At 49.0% G+C, this 21,359-nt stretch overlaps 1 protein-coding gene across 2 annotated transcripts in view; it reads right to left on the reverse strand.

Annotated features, from left to right (window-relative positions):
• Positions 1-608: 608 nt before the first annotated feature.
• The window catches only part of Lipg (lipase G, endothelial type), a 36,023-nt gene continuing 15,272 nt past the window's right edge, over positions 609-21,359 (reverse strand). Inside the window, exons 1-10 of one of the 2 annotated variants that reach the window (XM_028871940.2) lie at positions 20,345-20,726; positions 16,513-16,691; positions 14,728-14,907; positions 13,384-13,495; positions 9,157-9,378; positions 7,892-8,134; positions 7,221-7,341; positions 5,814-6,032; positions 3,152-3,256; positions 609-1,349 (exon numbers count right to left, since the gene is read on the reverse strand). In XM_028871940.2, the coding sequence (XP_028727773.1) occupies positions 1,328-1,349; positions 3,152-3,256; positions 5,814-6,032; positions 7,221-7,341; positions 7,892-8,134; positions 9,157-9,378; positions 13,384-13,495; positions 14,728-14,907; positions 16,513-16,691; positions 20,345-20,441 (1,500 nt within the window). In that variant the 5' untranslated portion in view covers positions 20,442-20,726 and the 3' untranslated portion in view covers positions 609-1,327. Of the gene's footprint in view, positions 1,350-3,151; positions 3,257-5,813; positions 6,033-7,220; positions 7,342-7,891; positions 8,135-9,156; positions 9,379-13,383; positions 13,496-14,727; positions 14,908-16,512; positions 16,692-20,344; positions 20,727-21,359 lie in introns of those variants that run through there. The other variant, XM_037197206.1, reaches the window with a different exon arrangement.

Here is a 21,359-nt window from a genome sequence, read left to right on the forward strand (position 1 = left end):
CTTTCCTGAACTTTGCCTTCAGGAAACCTCACTGGGTCCTCAGCATGGCCCCCTCACCACCTTGATATATCTATGTCTAAGCAGGTGACTGAATTTCCCTAAGCCTTGATTTCAGACGACAGGAATAATAACAGCTGTCCTGCTCCTTGCACTCTGATTAGGTGACGCACGTGCAAGCTGTCTAGAGACTGCAGGACGGTGTCTCGGGTGTCACATTTATTGGTTCACATTAAGATCTAGAACAGGAGGCTTCTTTCCAGGAGCTTAACGCAGAGCCGGCACTGATATAAAAAGCAAGCTATTTCATAGAAGACACATCAAACCTTAACGCCAGCTCTGCCCGTGGCGGCTGGTTTCTGCACAGCAGGTATGAAGAACACACACACTACTGTCAAGCTCCCTAAACAGCAGAAACTCTGCTCCACCCCTGGGGCCACCATGCATGATTTTCTGCTTGCTGCTCTAATAGTGATCAAGCACGGCCCTTAGAGAAAATGACACATGAAAACCTCAGAGCCCCAGCCAGCTCTTTCAGCCTGTAGCTCTCCCCTCAGCCCTGTCTGTCTTTAAGCACACACATATTCATGGAGCCAGGGAACCAGAGGGAGAGATCCTGATCCCATTGGCTCCAAATGCAAAGGCTGAGTCATGCGTCTATTTCCCTGTGCTAAATAGTTGAAGTGCCCAATGAACGTTTGCTTTTAATCAAAGGTATGAACGATGCAAAAAAGAGAAATGCCAACAGTGTGGGCCTCAGAAGATGAGCTAGGAAGCATGATGGAATACCCAAGATAGAGCCAGGATCCATCAGTCTGGCATGGGAGAACAGTAGGACATTAGCATCAGCCTGATCTATTGTCCCTTCTCTGGGTAACAGGTCTGTCACTGTGGTATATGAGTCAGGTCTTGAGGGAAAGACTTGTCACTAAGGTTCAGTGAGGCCAAGCGTCTGCCAACCCTCCACACACAGCCACTTCAGAAACTGCGTTCCCTGCGGTTGGTCAGAGCCGGGGCTCACCTAGCAACAGCGAGAGTGGCCCAGCATGCACCAGGGCTCCGGACATTCCAGTGCTCACACAGCTTCCTGAGGGGTCAAGAGAAGTCTGGAGTTAGAATCATCAGGCTGGAACTTCGGCAGGGCACGGGCCTGTCTGGGAGAAGTCACAGCTGGCAGTGGAAACAAGGTGAAGCCCAGCGAGTGAATCCTCCCGGGGCTCCAGCGTCAAGGCTGAGGTCTTCCATCGAGTGAGTCTTCAGCGGTAACTTTCCTCCATGTGCGTGGACAGTGGGGTGTGGGTGGATTCGGGCTTCAGGACTTCCTGGGCCCTCAGGCCAGCTCCACAAAAGGACTGGAAGGAACCACGTGAATATGGCGTTAGCTCACTCATCAGCAAATGGACAAAGCTGTACCAAGGTATATCTATCGAGACGTGAACTAGGACTGAGTGTTCTGCACATGGACCAGCCATGTTACTGATTTGCCTCTAGGAACAATGGAAAGGTCCCCCGTGAGAAGCACCCGTGGGAGCCTGTCTGGGCTGGTAGGTACACTTGTCACACTCAATGCATCCATGTGCTTTGCCCGACACAAACACACAAGTGTGAGGAGGACTATCAAACTTCTTTGCCTTTATCTAGAAGTACACAAGATTCTCCTCTGGCAGGAAGGGGACACCTGAGTCAAGAGACCTGCATCCTGTTCTCAACTACAGGAGCTCTCTGAACTTCAGTCTCCTTATTGGTGAACAGGTTCATGCCAGAAGAGAGAAGCCTGATGGCACTGCATGGCGCTAAGATTGCCATGACTTCCTCGTGCCCCTTTATTACTTGGATTCCTATTGTTTTCTGTGCCTTAGAGGGGAAATAAATGGTTGACTTGTCCCCCCCCCCAAAAAAAAGTATGAGCCAAGTTAATTAAATTAGAGCATTCTAGAAGAGAAAAAGAAGTGCCTCATCCGTTACGTAATTCCTTCCAGGGTATGCAATCTATCAATGAAATTAATGTATACAGGAGCACTTTCAAAGAGGTAAATTTAAATACAAACAAAAAGAATTAAGATAATGATAGAGGAAGATCAAATGAGCCTGCACTTAAATGGGGGGGGGGCAGTCTTCAGACCTCAGAAGTCTGTGATTACTAAGCTTGGGGTCTGCTGATGTTCCTTAACAGAAGCCAGGTCAGCTGGGGGTGCAGTCAGGCCCACTGGGTGGGCATACGGTTAATCACAGGGGATCCCTGCAAACGGCTTGCTCGATAATTAGTACCTAAACAGAGGCGGGGTGCTTCATCTGAGCAGGTGCAACGTCTCTACTGCAATGAGCAGGCTTTAATGCAAAACGACCCATCGCCCATCACCCACTAGGGAATCCTGGGAGAGAGACTTCACTGTCCCACGCCTCAGTTTTCTCGGTGTCCACAGGGACAGTAACGCCTGCCTCCTGAGATTGTCGATAAAGTTAAATGATTCTGTAAGCACTGGGTGTAGGTGGGTGCATGCTGCACACCCAGCATTCCCAGCAGGACTATCAGCCAGTCCTCTGCTGAAGACAAGGCGCAGGAAGGGAGAGCAGCTAAAGAGACAGCCACCCTCGTCCTTAGAAGGTATTTTGGCTTAGATGGCATAAGACGGGCTCCACCGAGGATCCCATTGCCACACACCATGACCTGGGCCTTCCTCCACCTGAAACCATGTAGTTCCACACCTAGCAATGTGATACCACACAAGACAGCCAGCCTCGATGTCATCTCACTCGGCTCTACACACAAGCCATCCTGTACCTCTCAGTGGGGACCGTTAGGGGCACTAACCTTTGCTCATACCAACCTGGTTTCCAGGAAATCTAATAAAATCTAACCATCTTGCCTCCCACCCTACTGCCTACTGCAGCCCGACGGCAGAAGGAAGATGGGAAACGAGACTTCACCCCAGCCCTGCTCACTACGGAGGAAGCACCAACCTAAGATGAGGGGAAACGGACAGCGATGCTGGGGGCTATGAACACGCACAGTGAGCACCTCTAGGTGAGACAGAGCACAGGACAGAGCGACATGCACGTCCCCTAATATTTTCATGTAGGTGCTTGTCTCCCACCCTCCACCAGGTGGGCTTTGTTAATGAGGGACATCTGTCAGTGGCCATTTGCAAGTTACCTGGTTTCATTTTTCATTCTCCAGCCATCCCGACACTTGTGAAACCACAGCTCTTGGCCAGGAGAGATGCCAGTCTTCTTAGGGTCTTGGGCACAAAACGTCATTCTAAGAGAAAAAGAAACCACTGTTGTATCCAAAACTCTAGACAGTGCTTTCTGGATTCAACATAAATGGGAAAGGGAAAGAGAAACTTTCAGCATGTTATATCCACTCCAGAGCCTTCAGGACTGCCCATCCCTGATGCAGGACTGCCCATCCCTGATGCAGAACTGCCCATCCCTGATGCAGGACTGCCCATCCCTGATGCAGGACGGCAGCATGTATCTTGCTTTATGATGCAGTCTTATGCAGCCTTGATCACACATTTCCTGCTTTTCTTCTCTATCTTCCCAAAAGGCTGCCTGCCATTTGGGGCCATGACCTCTTGGAAGCTCCCATCCCTGCCAAAGCCCCCATGAACCTGACCACCCTGGACCTTAGGACAAAGGCGTATCTTTACGTGAATGTTGCTTCGGTAATTGTCGTTGCTTACAACATGGACTTTAAAATGAAGGTTTTGTTCTACTTTACAAAAGGCTATGCTGCTGGAAACTGGTTTGGGGGTTTTGAGATCAAGGGTCAGCCTCACCACCATGCTCAAGGTCCCCATAAGGCACTGCTATGAACTCTCCATTGACAAGAGTTCTCGGAACTCAGCTGCATGTCAAAATCAAAGGTTTGGGCTGGAGAGACAATACCACAGTTAACAGTACAAACCGCACATGCAGAGGCCCAGAACTCTGTTCTCAGCACCCAGGTCAAGTGGCTCACCACCACCTCTAAGTCCAGCTCCAGAGGACCAGATATCCTCTTCTGTGGGTACCTGCACTCAGGTATACCTACACACACACACACACACACACACACACACACACACATACACTTTAAATCTTAAAAAAAAAAGTTCAGTTCATGGACAACCAAAAGCATAGGAAGAATCAAAGGCCTGCTAATCGCCATTTCACAACAGTTTGTGGGAAGCAAAAGCTTGTGGCTGTACCACACAGCCTTGATGACATGATTGCCACACAGATGACCAACACTGTGGAGGACACCTCACCCCAATGCCGAGGCAGGGAAAAAAAACCATATTCTAGACCTTTCCTGGGGAGTTTAAGCGCCTTCGGACCTACATGTTTATAAACCTGCAGAAAGAGAGCTTACCTCACTCACAGTCAGAAAACACAAATTCACACAATGCCAGACGGCATGCCGCCACCTGAATGGCAGCAGTGTCCCACTGTGGGACAGGAAGCAAAAGAGGGAGAGCATGGTGCTAGGGCCGAGAAGGAAAACTAGTCCAACCACTCCGGAGAGTTAACCATCAACAGACCACAGCTAAAGTTAGCGGGTACATTTCACAGACATCTGGATGTTGAAAAGCAACTCACAAAGCAGCGTGCCCAGTCATGGGAAATCTAGACGCATCTAAAACAATCCTGCATACTGCTAATGGGTATAAACAAAGGTGCTAATGGGCATAGAAACATAAAGGAAGGAAGCACATTCCCATTAGGTAATTAATGCAAAGTTTTCGTTCTGTCTGGTTTGGAAGAGGGGAAGTTGTGGGCAGAGGAAGGACACAGAGCTGACTGCAAATACTTCTGTGATCCTTGGCTTTTGGAACCTTCTATCAGAACACAACTTGGGAAACCGCTTATAGTTGTTAAGTCTTGATGGTGAACACTTTCACGAGTGTTCACTACATCTGAAATGTTTTATAATGAGGATTGTGTGTCTGCTGTCACACCTCTCAGCTCAGGCTGCAGTTAGGAGAGCAGGGGAGTTAACACAGGTACAATTACGGAGATCACAGGCTAGATTCTAACAGCTCCTCGATTAAGAAAAAAAAAGCCCCCAAGTCACAGGTTCCTAGACTAGATAACTCTAGGGAAGCCTCCAAAGTGCCAGTTCACTCCCGCCGCTGCCAGCCTGGCCAAGGGCAGTAGACACAAACAAGCCACAGGAAGAATAATCATGGGGACAAAGGTCAGAGGGAAAGACAAAAAGGTTGCAAGCTGCTTCCTCCCGCTGATGGTGGTCACTGCAGAGGTCCAGGAAGGAAACACTCCGCTCATGAGGAAGGCCTCCAGAGCCTCACTGGCTTTGAGCCCTCCTTGGCAGAGTTAGGGCACAGTAACAAGAGTTGATCTATAAAGGTCTGGATCTCCTAGTTTGGGGTTCAAAGAAACGAAAGGCTGCCAGCTGGCACAGCATGGGGAGCTCTTGGCTGGTGGAAGCCACAACCCCAACTCAGCAGCATGATTCAGAGCCGCTGGAGGAGACAGTGCTCTGAGAAGTGGCCTTTGCAAGGGTAGTCTCGTGGAAGGCTTCACCTGTGCGTCCAGATGCTCCAATTTTCCCCACACAGCACACGCAGAGAGCCCTGTCCAGTACTGAACTCCAGACAGTTCCTTCCCACCCCTCCCCTGAGGGCTGTGGTCAGGATGTAAGATGGACATACCACAGTTTCCAGAAGCCCATGTCTGCAAGTAACAGTCCTTGCAAAAAATAGTTGAAGTTTAGCTGGTGGCAGAGGACTCTGGATGTTACTCTTACAAAGGAAGAAATGCAGGACCTTGTGCCCGCCTCTCACAAAGACCAGAAGGAAAGGAACACTTACTTTCTCTGCGTTTCCCCAGACTTGACACGAATTCTTCGGATGTGCAGCTCCCTCGAGGGGTTGCTGGGTTGAGACAGGTAGCTGCGAAACTCATTCCACAGGTTGTACCAGGAATGAGATATCCTCTCCCAGGCAAGTCTGATCTTCAAGAGATCACCCAAGTCCTCCTCAGTGTAGACCAGGAAGGTGTTGGTGGCATTCAGCTTGATCTTCTCCACTCTGCAAGATGAGGGAGAAGCTCGTCTCACGCCCTCCCACCTCGGGAAACTGGCACAAATCCGCCCACCTCCTGCCCTCCATGTCCCCACTTCAAAGGCCCACCCAGGAAGCTGAGTTGTGCTCTACGCTGACAGATAACTTTGCCCAAAGCACCTAACTTCTTATCAAAACCATTCCTGAGCAGCTATCCCTTTGTGCCACTAATTCCTAAGACACAGTGCCAAGGAAGAGCCGAAAAGAGAAAACACAGATTCACCTTCCCGACACAAGCATGCTGGCCGATCCTCAGCCCGAAGGCGGCAGTCTCCCTTCCTCCCTCCCTTCTTCCTTCCCCTCTTCCTGCCTCCTCTCCCATCCCTGCCTGGCCCATCATGCTAGCAATTGCGGATGTTCAATCCTCGTCTCCCAGCAAGACCTTGAGCCCAGACAAATTTGACTCCAGTGGCCTTCTTCTTCTTCTTCTTCTTCTTTTCTTCTTCTTCTTCTTCTTCTTCTTCTTCTTCTTCTTCTTCTTCTTCTTCTTCTTCTTCTTCTCCTTCTCCTTCTCCTTCTCCTTCTCCTTCTCCTTCTCCTTCTCCTTCTCCTTCTCCTTCTCCTTCTTCTTCTTCCTCTTCCCTTTTTTATTCCTTATTATCTGTTTGTTGACAGGATCTCACTGCATTTCTCAGGCTGTCCCAGAACTCACAATTCTCCTGCCACAGCCTCCCCAAGTGCTGGGATCCAGGCTGCACCGCCCACACCTGACTCTGATGACAGCATCAATTGGCAGGATGCTTTGTGCCTGGTGGGAACTCAACAGATCTCTCCAGACCTCCATGCACCCCTCCCACAGATGATCACTACAGAAGTTCCAGGGATGACGTTCATCGAGTTCCCGAGTCCCTGAAGCCTCGGGTGTCAGGCGTTGCCTGAGATGAAACAGTGGTTTCTGCGCGGCTGATCCAGCAGTTTCGCACGCAGCTGATTCATCTTGGGAGCCTCCCTCCCTGAAGCCCTCTGAGTCAAGGACTTGAAGGAGAACACACAGCAGAAGAGAGGAAAGAGGAGATATAGATGCCAGCTAGAACCACCCAGCTCCTCCCCTGGGCAAGCCGACCTGACTCTCCCGTACTTCTTCCTCTCTCTCTCATTCTCAGACTAACTAGTTCTCCATCCTGAACCAGAGTTGCAAAGAATGTTCTCACTTACACTTCCAAAGGCAGATCCGGGGAGTCTGCGTTACTGCCGTACAGGGTAATGTAGAAGGTGGGCTGGATGTCTCCACTGTTCTTGTAGCTGAAGATGTGGACTTTCATCTGATAATGGTAAACTGTATGGACAACAGAACAAAGACCTTGTCATCTCAAAAGTCACATAGCATACTGGATTTTAGAAACAAATATCTTGTTGGTCCCATCTAACCTTAGCTGGGCTCTAGTCTTATTCTACCTGATAGCACAGGAAATCAATGAAGAAGTGCCCTGAACTTGAGGGGGTCAAATGTTTGGGGACTTAGGACTATTTATTTTCTACTGTGTGACACTAAATTAAGGTATAGACCTCTCTGGGTCTCAAGGTCTTTGTACATAAAATACTGTCTCACAAAATATCATAAACAGGTTATAGAAGTAAAAACTACTGCTTCCGTCTTCTGTGAACTTTGCTTCCTGATAATTATGGGGTAGTATTTGCATCACAAAAGGGGTCCTTACCCTGGATTTCTGAAGGAACCACTTTACTAGGGCATGCACAATGTGATCTGATTTTTAATAACTTGCTACATAGACCACAGCTCCTGGGCTGCTACATGACCTGTTCTGCAAGAAAGTATAAAGGAAGAAGAAGACCAAGGGGCACCCGGGAGCCTGAAGGTCAGTTACCTCTGAAAGGCATGCCAGCCCGGGTCTTCAAGTACATTTTGCTGTTCCTCTTCTTCCTCATCTTCTTAGCGTTGTAGCCAATGTTATTGCAACGGTTCTTGCGGCAGCTCAGACAGATCCCCTTTTTGAAGCGGTTAGGGTCTGTGCACTGGAAGGCAAAGCTCGGCTTGTCCTGATTCACCAGAGAGTCGACAAAGAGGTGTACGGCTCGCTCGTGCTCACATTTCGCCGCCTCTGTGATTGCTGGGGAAACAGGAAGACAGAGAACACACGGGGATGAACCGCTTCTGGATGATCCCACCACTCGGTCAGCAGTCGCTGTATACCCACCTCATCCGGGATAGGCTTATTGAGGCTGGTGGTGTGTGATTATTAACATAGGCTCAGCGGCATTCCAAGCTCTTATTAACATACAGAGGAATTTAAGACCACTCCAGCCATCTGTCTACTCTGTAAGGGAAGGCAATGCTAATATACTCAGAGAAATGGGGAGAAGAGAGTTCATACACTAAGAGTAAAATGGATGGCCAGGAGTGGTGGCACACACCTTTATTGCCAGCAGAGAGAGAAGGACCTCTGTGAGTTCGAGGCCAGCCTATTCTACATAGCAAACTCCAGTAGAGCAGAGACTATAGAGAGAGACCCTGCCTCAAAAAAAAATGAAAAGAGAAAAGAGTAAAATAGAGTGTGAAAGGGCAGATGTGTGGTAGAGTCACTAAGTCCTAACATTTATCTGGGTAGAAACACCAGAAATGAAAGTTGGGCATGGTGGCACATGTCTTTAATCCCAGCACTCAGGAGGCAATGGGAGGCAGAGCTCTGTAAGTTCAAGTCCAGCCTGGTTTACATATCAAGTTCCAGGCCAGCCGGAGCTACATAGTGAGATCCTGTCTCAAGAAAAAAAAAATTGGGCCAGGTGGCAGTGGCGCACCCCTTTAATCCCAGCACTTAGGAGGTAGAACCAGGTGGATCTCTGTGAGTTCGAGGCCAGCCTGGTCTACAGAGTGAGATCCAGGACAGGCACCAAAAACTACATAGGGAAACCTTGTCTTGGAAAAAAAAAAAATTAAACCGTAACGATTGTGACTTGAAAGCATGAGCAAGCAGGTGAATGTTAAGAGGCAAGTTGTATGACTCAGCATACAACTTCTGTGGGAAGAGATGGGAATGATGAGTTGAACTGTGTCGGCTGTACTCACAGCCCTGGCTGACTGAGACGATGGATAGAGTGAGTCAGACACAAGGCAGATCAAGTACACACTCACTTCCATATGCAATAGATCCCAAGACATCATTGAATCCACAGCCCGGCTGGAAGTCACCACCGTTGGGATAGATGTCAATGTGACCCACAGGCATCCGAATTCCAATGCTCAAGCCGAAGGAGGGAGTGTAGGTGTGCAGGACATCCACGAAGTCTGCATCGTCAGGAGACAGCCTCTTGTGTAAATCCGCCCCTTCAAACATGGGTCCTGCAGGATCCAGACCTGCAGCGAAGAAAGGCAAGGTAGATTTAGTCAGAAGCACCAAGGCATTGAGTCTTGACTTAAAGTCCAAGTATGGAGTATGCAGAATGAAGATGCTCTCTGAGCCCAGCAGCCAAATCCAGATACTGGAAATAAAAAATAAGGAATCCCTATGTGGTTGACCCAAGATGTCATCACTGAAATTAAGTCCTATAATCACAGAACCAGCATGTTTTTGTTTTTTTTCTAAAGCCCCTGTGCCTCAGCCAGCCCAGTATACTGACCACAAGATTTACCCTGCTGTCAGCCCTGGGGAACCACAGGAGTGAGAACTAAAGCAGTTCTAGAATAAACTGGGCTCCTGACCTAAGCCATGCATCCCAGTCATTGCCCCTAGGCACCTTCCGCAGCAGAACTCTATCTGCCCCAAACCGGATGGTTTGTATTTGGACTCACTCTTCCCCTGCCTTTAGTTATGAGTCAGGCCTGGGCCCCAGCCCAGGTACAGACGAGAAAGGCATCTCCGATCTCAACATGGTGTGAACCCAAACACCAGACTTCACCATGCCTTCTGTTTTGCAGCCACAGTAAGAAAGACTTTCTGCCTCCCCACCTTCCGTGTTGAACCTGAAAGCTACTCTACACGGGCCACTGGTTCTCCCACTCTGGACTGCTCAGATCATATGAAGGAGCGTGTTATAAACTTGGATTCGACCATGTAGCTCTAAAACACAGTGAAAGGACCCCCAAGACACTAGTCATCTTCATGCGGATGCATCAGGCAAGCAGGTGGGGAGGGAACTGGTCAAGTATACATAGCTGTGTGAGACTTAACACTGTCTTTTCACTCTGGACTTTACAAATATGAAAACATTGTTTTAAAGAAAGAAATAATGAACAGACCCTCAAAGCATAAGTATAGATTTCTGAGTCCCTGGCCCCCGGGGCTGGCACACACACAGAAATGTAGATTGGTTCCCCCAAGTGATGCTTGTGGACCAGACATTGACATTTTTTTCCTATTCTTCAGGATCATATATGAAGTGTAAACTCAGGCCTCAATTCATTTGTGTGAAAAATTAAGAGATTAAGAGTTTGTCTATGTTTATTATCGAGCTATCATTATACGAACAGGATTTATCCCAACCAGGAAGGCTCTTTGCTCTACCGACACACAAAAAGGATGTGGAAAGAGTTAAGAAATAAGATGTAGGGGCTGGAGACATGGCTCAGAGGTTAAGAACACTGGCTGCTCTCCCAGAGGACCTGGGTTCAATTCCCAGCACCCACATGGCAGCTCACAACTGCCTGCAACTCCAGTTCCAGGGGATCCAACACCCTCACACAGACATACATGCAGTTAAAACACCAATGCCCAGAAAAAATAAAAACAAATAAATTATTTTTAAAAAAAGAAAACAAATAAGATGTACACAGGATGGGCCCTATTTTGTCTAAGACAAATGTTGGGCATTGAGAATGTTTAGGTCCTCAAGACACATTTGGTGATTTGGGGAGAAATTTTTGTTTATGGCACTTGTGAGTAAGAGAACTAACAGCATCTACTGAGGACAGGCCAGAGATAGAGTTAAACATCCTAAAATGTGCCACATGGCCCTGACACACATACACATACACACCTCAAATCCCCACGGACCCACATAACGTCACTTCCCAGATGGAGAGACCCCAATCTAGAAATGCCAAGGCCTGGAGGCAACATGGGCAAGAACTATGTCGTTTTTGTTGTGTTTTGTTTATTTTGTTTTGAGTTGTTGAGACAAGGGCCTGGGGAGCTGGCAGAATGCTAATCGGTGCCACATGCAGCAGCCCTCATGTCTCAAAAGCAGGCCCTTCCCTCCAACCTCTCTGTGGAGCAGGGGCCTGGCCTCTGTCCAGTTGCATGTCCCACACTGTTCTAGAACTCACAATGTAAACCACGCTGGTCTCGAACTCTTAGAGATCTGCCTGTTTCTGCTGGGATTAGAGCAGACGTCACACTACCCGGCAAGTCTGTGTCTTAGAAGGAGGCAATGGGTAACAGAACCATGTTCCCCAGATGCAGCACCAAGAAACAGTGAGTTCGCAGGGATGCACGTGAGAAGGTAACTTCAGGACAAAGGCAGCTGCTTTACGTGTGGAGTGAATAAACCTGGGCTTATTACTCCTGGAAACGGGTGGAGGCTAAAACCAGAAAGTGACAGAAGTTTGAATGATTTTCTGGGTGACCATGGCAGAAAGGGATCCCAGGCTACTTAGGGCTCAACCCTAACCAGGACTAAAAGAAAGATGGTACCAGAGTGTGCCCTTCCAGAATAGCCCACAGTGACCTACTGGAGAGACTGCAAGAGCGAGCCATAGTGGGACATAGAGGCGTCCCCCTGCCTCTCACCATGTGCACCGAAGAGGAAAAGAGAGAAGAAGAAGAAGGGAACACTATGCTTTGCACCCAATACAAGAGAGGGGCTCTTGGCTGGGTACAAACAAAGGTCCCCACCAGACGGGCAGCTCCATGGAAACAGAGCTGCTCTGGAGGAATGCCGACAGCTGAGGAGGCCTCACAGGCCAGTGTGGGGCCTTCACCTACCCAGCTCCCTGCTCGGACTGTGTGACACACATCCCCGGCCCACAAGCTCAGGAGAAAAGTGACATAATCGACTTTTTATTATATAGTTTATCTGTACTGCTAGATAGCAGCTAAGGGCAGGCCCTGCAACCTAGTAACCTGGACTGAATCCCAGACCTGCTACTTAAGAGTGTGCAAGATATTTGGTTCGTTGTTTAATCATCCGGGCCTCCTTCCCCCAACTGTGAAAGCTGCAAGGTTACTGTGTGGCTTAGAGATAGCACGGAGGAAGCACCCTGCGCTTGAGGGTTGAATTAAATGGCATCTATCCTATAGCCTGCACAGAATGTACCTCACTCATACTTCTTAAAGGAATCCACCCACTTGCTCATTGCTCATAACTATAGGATTGGACATTAAATAGTACCTATCCTATAGCCTGCACAGAATGTAACTCACTCATACTTCTTAAAGGAATCCACCCGCTTGCTTATTGCTCATAACTATCTAGACACAAGTTCAGTAAGGAATGCATGACCTCTTCCCTACTGCACCACAGATTACCTTCCGAAGCTATCTGCGGCAAGCAAACCCCACACCCTCCCACCAAGCAAGACTGGGACTCAGATCTCTAATAGGCCCCAAGCTAAGGACCCCTGTGGCCTCTGCACCGTGGCATCACTCCCTGAGGACCACACCCAAGCTGTGGTCTCCAACCTCTTATCACTCAGGTTCTCATGAGAAGCCTCCCCACATAAAAAAGAGACAGCCTACCTCCATCAGACACCTACAACAGCGTGGGGTAAGCAACTGGCCAGACCTCTGCTCCACAGAGAGCTGAGAGGGAAGGGCCGGCTGTCAGGACATGAGGGCTACTGCCTGTGACGTTGATTAGCATTCTCCCAGCTCCTCAGCTGGCCACAGACAAGAGGCCCTCTCCTCAGCAGCTGCCACCTAAACAAGCAAAAAGAACTGGAAAGCTCTCTAGCTAGTCCTATCTCACTTCAGACTGGAAACAAGGAAAAGCAAAAATCTTTGGTTTGTCCTTGTTACCAGGGACATATTGGACCTTGACCCTGGTAGAGACCACATGAGTGCTGCAATCTGCACCCAGCTGTCCCGGCTCTGGAACACTAGAGAATGGCCACACGATCACCGCCTCCTTTGGACAATTCAAGGCCCAGCACTCTACAGTTCAGGAAGAAGGGCTCTCAAGCTATGCTGGATGGAATCATTGGCTCTAAAAGAGTTGGAATGCATGTGTCTGTGTGTGTACCTATTAGACTCTGTGTGTATACCTATTAATCTCTGTGTGTGTACACCTATTAGACTCTGTGTGTATACCTATTAATCTCTGTGTATTTACCTATTAACTCTGTGTGTGCACACCTATTAGACTCCTTTCCACCTGAGTCCTATGTACATGCCTCATATGTACATGCGGTGGAAGCAGACCTTACCGGTTATTCTGCCCACCGTCCCTTTCACAAAGTTGCCAGCGTATCCAGCCACGTGTGCTCCAAGGCTGTAGCCAATCAAGTGAACGTTCCCAAGAGAAAACTCTTCCTTCTCCTGCAACAAGTCATCAAAGAGCGTGAGTCAAAGAGTGCAGAGCTGAGGCCCCAGGGTCACCAACAATTCAACTTGTCCATCATAAGAGAAGAAGGGCCACAGGGGTCACAGACATGGACTCCTTGCGGCATCCCCAGTGTTAATGACATGCAACATGGATGGTCCACCAGGGAGGGCGTTCTCAAGGACTTGGTGGCACTTGAATGCCACGAGGGTTTGGAGGAAGACAGGACTGCAATAGGCATGCCTAAGCTTTCCTCTGCAAGCTCTCCTACATGGTTTCCTTTCTTTGGGGCAGTATCAGAGGACACAGATGAATCAATGTAGAGGTCAAAAGACACCATACCCTCAGCAGACCAAAGTGCCAGCCGTGACCGCAGTGACCTGCTCCCTGCCGGTCTTTGACCTCTACTGTACCCCCAGAAGCTTCTGACTCCTCACCTTAAGCTACCTGTGCTCCCACAGTTGGAACAGTGTCCCTTTCCAGAGTACTCAGCTGGGGTGCGGTGGGGTGCTGAGGTGGGGCTTTGACCCTTAGCTCAGTAAACACAGTCTACAGCACCCCAGAGCAAAGACGTACTGCTGGAAAATCTTGCCCAGGATTCTGCCAGGAGTCAGAAGATTCCCCAGTGAAAGGAAAGTCAGGCTGGAAATGCTCAACATCTAGGGTCACTTTGCCAGGAGACCCCTTGCCCTTCCTGCCTGTTAAGTCTACTCGGCTCGGGAAAATGGTTAACTTATAAAAAGTCTATCAAGACCTCAAGATCTGTCTTACACACACTGTTTTAAACAACGCAGTGGATGGTCTGTGTGAAGCAGCCTCCTTGCACGCCTTCCCACAGCCACCCTCCAAAGGCAAGAGCAGCGGTCTGTGGCTCCTTCAGATGGAAAACCGGCCCTGGCTCCTGGCCATTCTCAACTACCCTAAGGGCATCCGCTTCTAAGGTCGGCAACTAATCTCCCACAAGACAATTTTTTCTTTTTACAGCAAATAAAGTAACAGAAAAATCCAGAGAGCTATCAATCATTAAAAGGCTCTGGAACAGGCTTTGAAGTAGTTCATGCACTGCTTAAATTTAGCAGAAATTGTAATGCTAGAGATTTTGATCATCCCTGAAGTTCCCAGTAACAACATGTGCTCTGCATTTCCTAAGAAAATGCAAGCTTACCTCCAGAAATGAAATGGGGAGAGGAAGCCTACTGAAAGATGGCTCCCTCTCGTCTCCGCTTACCTGCAACCAGTCAAGCATCCCAGCCACTCCTTGCCCCACCATCCTGATGTTATTGACTGCATCTATGTACAGTTGGTGAGCCAGGGGCAGCCAGTCAACCACCACCACATTGGCGTCTCTCTCTCTCGTCTGCAGGGCTGACACAAGATTATGCAACCATTTTTCCAGCATACCACTCATCTGCGGAGAAAACGGGAAGGTTATTTTTCTTTGAATGCTCCTTCTGGACTTCTGAAATCCCATGACTCTCTCCTCATCTGACCAGTCCTTCACAGTGGCTGCTGAGGAAATGTAGACTCTCCTGTGTGCGAGTCAGCCAAAGGCAGAAAGGTTTGATGCTTTCTTTCCCTGTGGCTCTTCAAGTCTCCAGTGTCCCATCAAATTTTTCACAGCTCGTGTGCGATGCTACATTACCCTACTGTCTATTACACGGGTATTGGTGGCGATAATGGCGTGAAGTTAGTCTGAATCCCTGTCACAGTCAGGGAAGTGGCCTGGTCCATCCTTCAAGGAGTTAGAAAAGGTTGCCTTGGAGAATTAGCTCCTCCCTTAGAAACACACTGTCACTTAGGCAGACACCCAGGTAACAAATGACCCCTTCCCACAACCCATCCCTGCCATCCTCTTGACCCCAGCGTAAGAAAAATCCACCCCTGGAATCCCAAATTAGAACTCAGAACACATTTTCCCACAGAAACAATATTATACATGGTGACTAGAAGCGGTTGTAAACCTATCCACACGTACATTATCAAATAAATAGATTTCTGTGCTTAGCCTGGGAACCCAAACACTATTTACAACTTGCTTCTATGGGAAACCACCATTCCAAGTTCCAAACACATTACAAAAGAACTTTCTGGAATGCTCCCCATTTGTAAGCTTGCAAGCAGTTAGTATTTGCATTTTGACAGGAGGACCCTGGAGAAATTCAAATGTGCAATTCCGCTTGTGTCCTGGGGGATGAAGACAGACAGACAGGCCCTCAGTCATCCCTTCATTCACAATAGGAAGGTAGGTGCCTACCTTCCCAACTCCCAAGCCCGACCCCAGCTGTTGACGGTAGATCTAAAGACCCAGCAAGAATGTAACGGATATGAATTTCTCATCATTAAGAGGAAGAACGTCCCCTCCCAATTAGTCAGGCAGAAACCTGCTCACTTAATAGTGCCATTTTCCGACAGACTGTCGTTCTGTGAATGAACAAATCCCTTGCTGGCCAAGAGTTTCTGAAGCTGAGTGTTAAAGCCCTTTTTTGTTGAAGTTTGTCATGGGCCTTTCAATGGAAATTGCTCAGCTAGGGCACATAAAGAGCCCCAGTGCCTTTAAACGGGGCCATCTCTATGCAAACAGGAGGGCAGCATGCCAATAGAGCCCAGCCAGCCGGGCCAGCTGGCCCCTCCGATTCTCCCAGCCTGTTAGGTTGCTTCGGCTCAGCTCTGCTCTTCGAGCAGGATGGGCCCCCTCCAGGCAGTGGTTGGCCAATGTAATTAAGTATAATTAGAGCTCCTTCAGAGCTAAGGGAGTTGGGCTGCCGGCCTCAGGAGAACCACTTTCTGAAAGCCCACTGCGCGCCAGCACTAAATGCCACCCTGCTGAGTCGGGATTGCCCCTTCTGAGAAGCGCCCATTACATTCTTCACAGCTGTCTGAAATACAAGCAGCCCACAAGGAAAGCGGGGAGAGAGAGGGTTTGGAATCTGGAAGCACCACTATTCTTTTTAATTGACCAAAACAAAAGGAATCAAATCTTATAAAAAGCTGCAGAGCCCCCTCCTGGGCTCACCGTCCATCCATGAATGATGAAAAAGGTTTTGGCTGTCATGTTGAAGCCACAGTCTTCCAAGAGTTGGTTGTCACCAAGGGAGAGATGGCACCCTTCATGTTCTGGGTCCTTAGAAGTGCGGAGGTTAAAAGCCACAGGGGGTTTGGCAGTAGCTGGTACTCCAGTGGGTTTATGTTCATCTGGGGAGGAAAAACAGCATAAATACTCCTGGTGGCTGGGGAAGTGACGACTTCTAGTTCAATCTTGAGCAAATTCCTTGTCATTTGGGTTTTCGTTTTTTACAACTACTGAGTGTTTCCTCTTTGCCTTCTTTGGCAGCAGTTCTCAATCTGTGGGTCAGATCTTTACATTACGGTTCATAACAGTAGCAAAATTACAGTATGAAGTAGCAGTGAAAAGAACTGAAGTTACTGTGAATCCAATATCTCAACTATCCTCAGTGAGTATTAGTCATTTGAACTAGATTCTGTTGCTCAGAAATAAGTAGCTATCTTTCTTACTTTATTTTTCTCTGCCAAACTGATTTTCCCTTTCTTTCTTCCCTCCCTCAAATCCCTACCTTTGGAGTGTGGGTTCTCTTTTCCTGGAACACTTAAGACTAGTTAAGCCAAGAATTTAGAAATTTTCATGTTTAAAAAAATCTTTATGGCCAGGCACAATAGTGTATGCCTGTAATACCAGCACTCTTGAGGGAGAGCTGGATAGAGGAAAGATGATGTAAATTCTAGGCTAGCATGGGCTAGAGAGAGAGTTCCAGGTAAGTCTGAGTTCATGCTCTCTCTCTCTCTCTCTCTCTCTCTCTCTCTCTCTCTCTCTCTCTCTCTCTCTCTCTCTCTCTCATAGGCCTGGTGGCTCACACCTATACCTATAATCCCAGCTCTTGAGAGGCTGAAACAAGAGAGCAACTACCGAGTTGGAGACCAGCATGGGTGATGTAGTGAATTCCAGGCCAACCTGGGCTTTATAGCAAGGCTGGGGGATGGGCGGGCGGTGACAGAGAGTGACCGTGACATCAGAGGGAGAAGGCAAGCATTGTGGAACATACCACATATTACATGACAGTCCGGGGTACCCCTCCCCCGGGTCAAAGGCACTAAATATCTCTGCAGAGAAACATAGGGCATCTCACGTTCTACAGAAAAAAAAAAAAAAAAAATGCAGAGATTACAAATAGCTTTCTACCAGGGTTTGCCGCCAGAGGAGTTGAGAGCATGTAAGGTCAGGGTCCTCCCATACAGCCTCCCAGCAAACTTGGAAGTTTTGAGAGGTTTGGGATTTTGCAATTGGAGGTAAAAGGGTATTGACCCACTGTACAAGCCGCTTTCCCTGGCATTCCCATTTTGATCCAACGCTTACTTCAAAGACCTTAGACAGTCCCAGGGCTCTTTGCAACAGGCACCAGTTTGTTATTTGAATAGCTGAAGCCATGGGAAAATTCCTCACAACAGCAAAGCTGCCCCTTCCAGCTCCCTGTTGCACACAGTGCGACCTTTTCTTGCTCCTGGGACACAGCACTAACGGCACTACAGCCACGTGACCCCAGGTAGGCCCTGTCATTTAAGATAATCTCCACCTGATCCCCACTGTCTCTCCATCGATCATCCTAGTAAGCCTCTCTTGATAAGGGATTAGGGGGAAAGAGTGTACTCTCCTGTTACCCAGAAGTCACAGGGAGATACCCAATGAGCATCCGGGAGCTTTATTTACCCAAGAGTTTAGAACAGAAGGAAAAGCCAGTTCTGGTGGCACAAGGCTGTAATCCCAGCTACCATGAAGACTGAGGACAGGAAGACTGAAGATGAGTGCTGCGTCTGCCCGAGCTACAGAATGAACTGAAGGCAAATCTGAGTAACTTAGCTAGTCCTGGTTTCAAAGTTTCAAATACTAGTAAGTAATAATAGTTGTGAAGGGCTAGGGACGTCCCTCTATAGTAGAGTGCTTTGAGTACACACTTAAGGCCACAGATTTAATCTCCAGGTTTGAAAAGACACACGAGGAAGCTGGGAAGTAGCTCCGTCGGCTGAGTGCCTGCCTAGCATGCACACAACACGGAGTTTGATCCCCAGCACCCCGTAAACCAGCTGTGGTGACCCATGCTTATTCAAGGTCAACCTCAGCTGCAGAGTGAGTTTGAACCCAGTCAGGGCTACGTGAGATACTACCCCCCCCCAAAAAAAAAAAGGTGGAAAAGGGAGAATTGGACAGAGAAACCACAGCTATGGAGAGGGTGGTGATGAGATAGGACAAGCAGATACAGGGGGCTGGGGACATATGCCAGATGTAAGAGGATAAAATCCAGAAAAAGGTCCCCAAAGAAACATGTGATCAGAACACCGATTAGCTGTCATGAAATCAAATCCCCAACTGGCAGAAATTTGAGGTACAGACGTTACCAGTTCAGTTCTCCAACCTGGACAGCCGTTCTCACGGAGAGCAGATGGGGTGGGTTAGGAGAAAAGGCAGCTCTTAGCCTCCTAAGAGGGAGCCGAGGCTAAATTCACACATAGACAAGGAGGGCCACCCTGGCATCTGGCTTGCTCTGATCCCACGGCTTGGTTCCTACTGTTTCAGGACAGGGTCACTTTGGCTTCGGGGCCTTTGTGATTGTTTTTCACCCAGATGTCTTTGTGGTTCATTGTCTCAGCTCCTTGCTGAGGGGTCAAGTTCTAGAATAAGGTTCTCCCAGACCACAAATTAAAAGATACCGCCCTCGGCAGCGCTTCAAGACTCCCTCCTCAGCTTCACTTTCCTGCTTCATTCTGAGTACTATTTACATACTTTTATTAGTTCCCACTGCTGAGATTAGGTCCTGCAAGGCTAAGGATTGCCATCTAGTCTGTTCTTCGCTGTCTTTCCCCACTATCAAGAGTCCCTGGTACTAGAATGCAGCAATACTTTTCAAATGAATGGCACCACCGCCTAAATAACCAGAACCACAGAAACTTTAGCATTCTTCAGGAAAAGAACTAGAGATACCACATACCCCAAGTCATGCTTCTAGCTAACACTCAAGTTGGAAACAAACTAGGAGAAGGTGGGTTTTTCCCGTTCCTTCCCACTTAAGCTCCCACGTGCCCATAAACTAACACGGACTCGTAGCTTCTGGCGCGCTATTCTGCAGACTAAATGAAATGATAGGCCTCGGTTTAAGTACTCTCCACTGCTTAACCAGCCCATGCTGGCTCTGGATGACCCCACCCTCACTCACTCCACCAGGGCAGATTGCCTCCAGTGAAAGTGTCAGAACCAAAGAAGAGGAAAAGGGATGCTAGAAGGAAGGGGAAGAATGGAGGAATGGGCAAAGGAGGGAAGATTATTTGGGGAGAAAGTTACAAGCCAGATGTCCCCTACAAGCGCTTATCAATCTGAAGCCCGCCACGCCGCCGCCACCTTAACTTCCAAAACACCTAAGCGTTAATGAAGAGGGGGTGGAGGGGAAGGCACCGGAAGTTAGAGCTCTAAGAATTTTCTGTCCTCTCCAGCCTCCAAAGATAAGACAAGGTTTAAAACGTGGTATAATTTAAGCGAGGCTGGAAAGCAGCTAGCCCGGCTAGCCGGACAGCGCTGATTAATGGAAGTGGGAGGAAGCAAGAGAAAGGATTCTAGCCCACGCACCCTCCCTGCTGGCAGGCGGCCTCCAGGATGGCTTGCTAGCGGGTGCTCTCATCCGAAGCGCCCAGACAAGTGGCTTCCGACACCGAGGAGAACACAGCGCCGTGGGAAAGGATTTCGTTGAGACATGGAAGCACTGAAGAAGGGTCCGTAGGACTTGTGAGGGCGCAGCGCAGCAAAGAAGTGGGGAGAAGAGTAATAAAAAATAAATGCACATTACCTCGCAGCGACCCCTGGGGACGTAAGTTTTCGAGACTTCCCGCCGCGAAGCAACAATAGACGCTCCAGAAGGAGAGCAGGAGAGCCGGGTTTCGCATCCTTCCCTGCCACGCCCCCTCCTCTCAAACAGGTTTTTTTTGTTTTGTTTTGTTTTTCTTTTTAAGCCACTAAAACCTGCCGAGCCTGGAAGTGGGCAGCCTGGTCTCGGCTAGAAAGTGATGGGCTGGACAGCTGGAGGAGAACCTGGTAGGTTGGTAGCGCGGCGCGCGGCGAGGGGGGAAAGAAGCCGGTGGAAGGACACGCTGCCCAGCCCGACCGGTCCTCTCCCGGAGCCTCGGTGAAGCCGGGGCTCGCCGCTGTCACACCGCGAGCTCCAGGAGAGGTACTTTTTTAAAGTATTCGAGTCATCTGACCCATCGCCAGATGGTTATTTGCATAATTTATTCCCGTCTCGGAATGCTGATTGGTTATACCTCTGACGCCAAACCGAGAACTCCCCAAAGTTTGAATGAAAGTGCCACACACCCACCACGTGGACGCCCGCAGGGATGGACTAGTACACCGCTGGCCCGGTTCACCGGCTGCTGCTACTCTAGCCGCCCCTGCTTCCTCCCCTATTCCTGGACCCCCAGATCCTCCGCTCCCTCCCCCCCCCAGTATCCCACAAAGGAACATTTCCCCCCAAAACGATGCTTCCCCTGGAGAAGAGATCTCTGGAGACAAGAGGTCAATCCCCTTCAAGGTGGGAAGCCAGCCAGCGCTGGGATGGTCTCTCCGCACCCGGGCCGAGGGTCGGGATGGGGAAAAGCCACATGGTCGTTTGGTCCATCTTTCTGTCTCCTGCAGCTTTGCCCCAGATGCCAAGCAGGGTGATGGACAAAAGTTGGTCAGATCCAGGAGCTGGGGCCTGGGCCTGCTCTTTAGGGTTACACAAACCCCACTTTAAAGACCTCATTTCATTATTAGCTGCGACACTCCGGACAAGTCGCCCAACTTCTCTAAGGCGGTTTCCTCGC

Source organism: Peromyscus leucopus, chromosome 19 (assembly GCF_004664715.2).
Source record: "Peromyscus leucopus breed LL Stock chromosome 19, UCI_PerLeu_2.1, whole genome shotgun sequence".
NCBI classification, from domain to species: Eukaryota; Metazoa; Chordata; class Mammalia; order Rodentia; family Cricetidae; genus Peromyscus; species Peromyscus leucopus.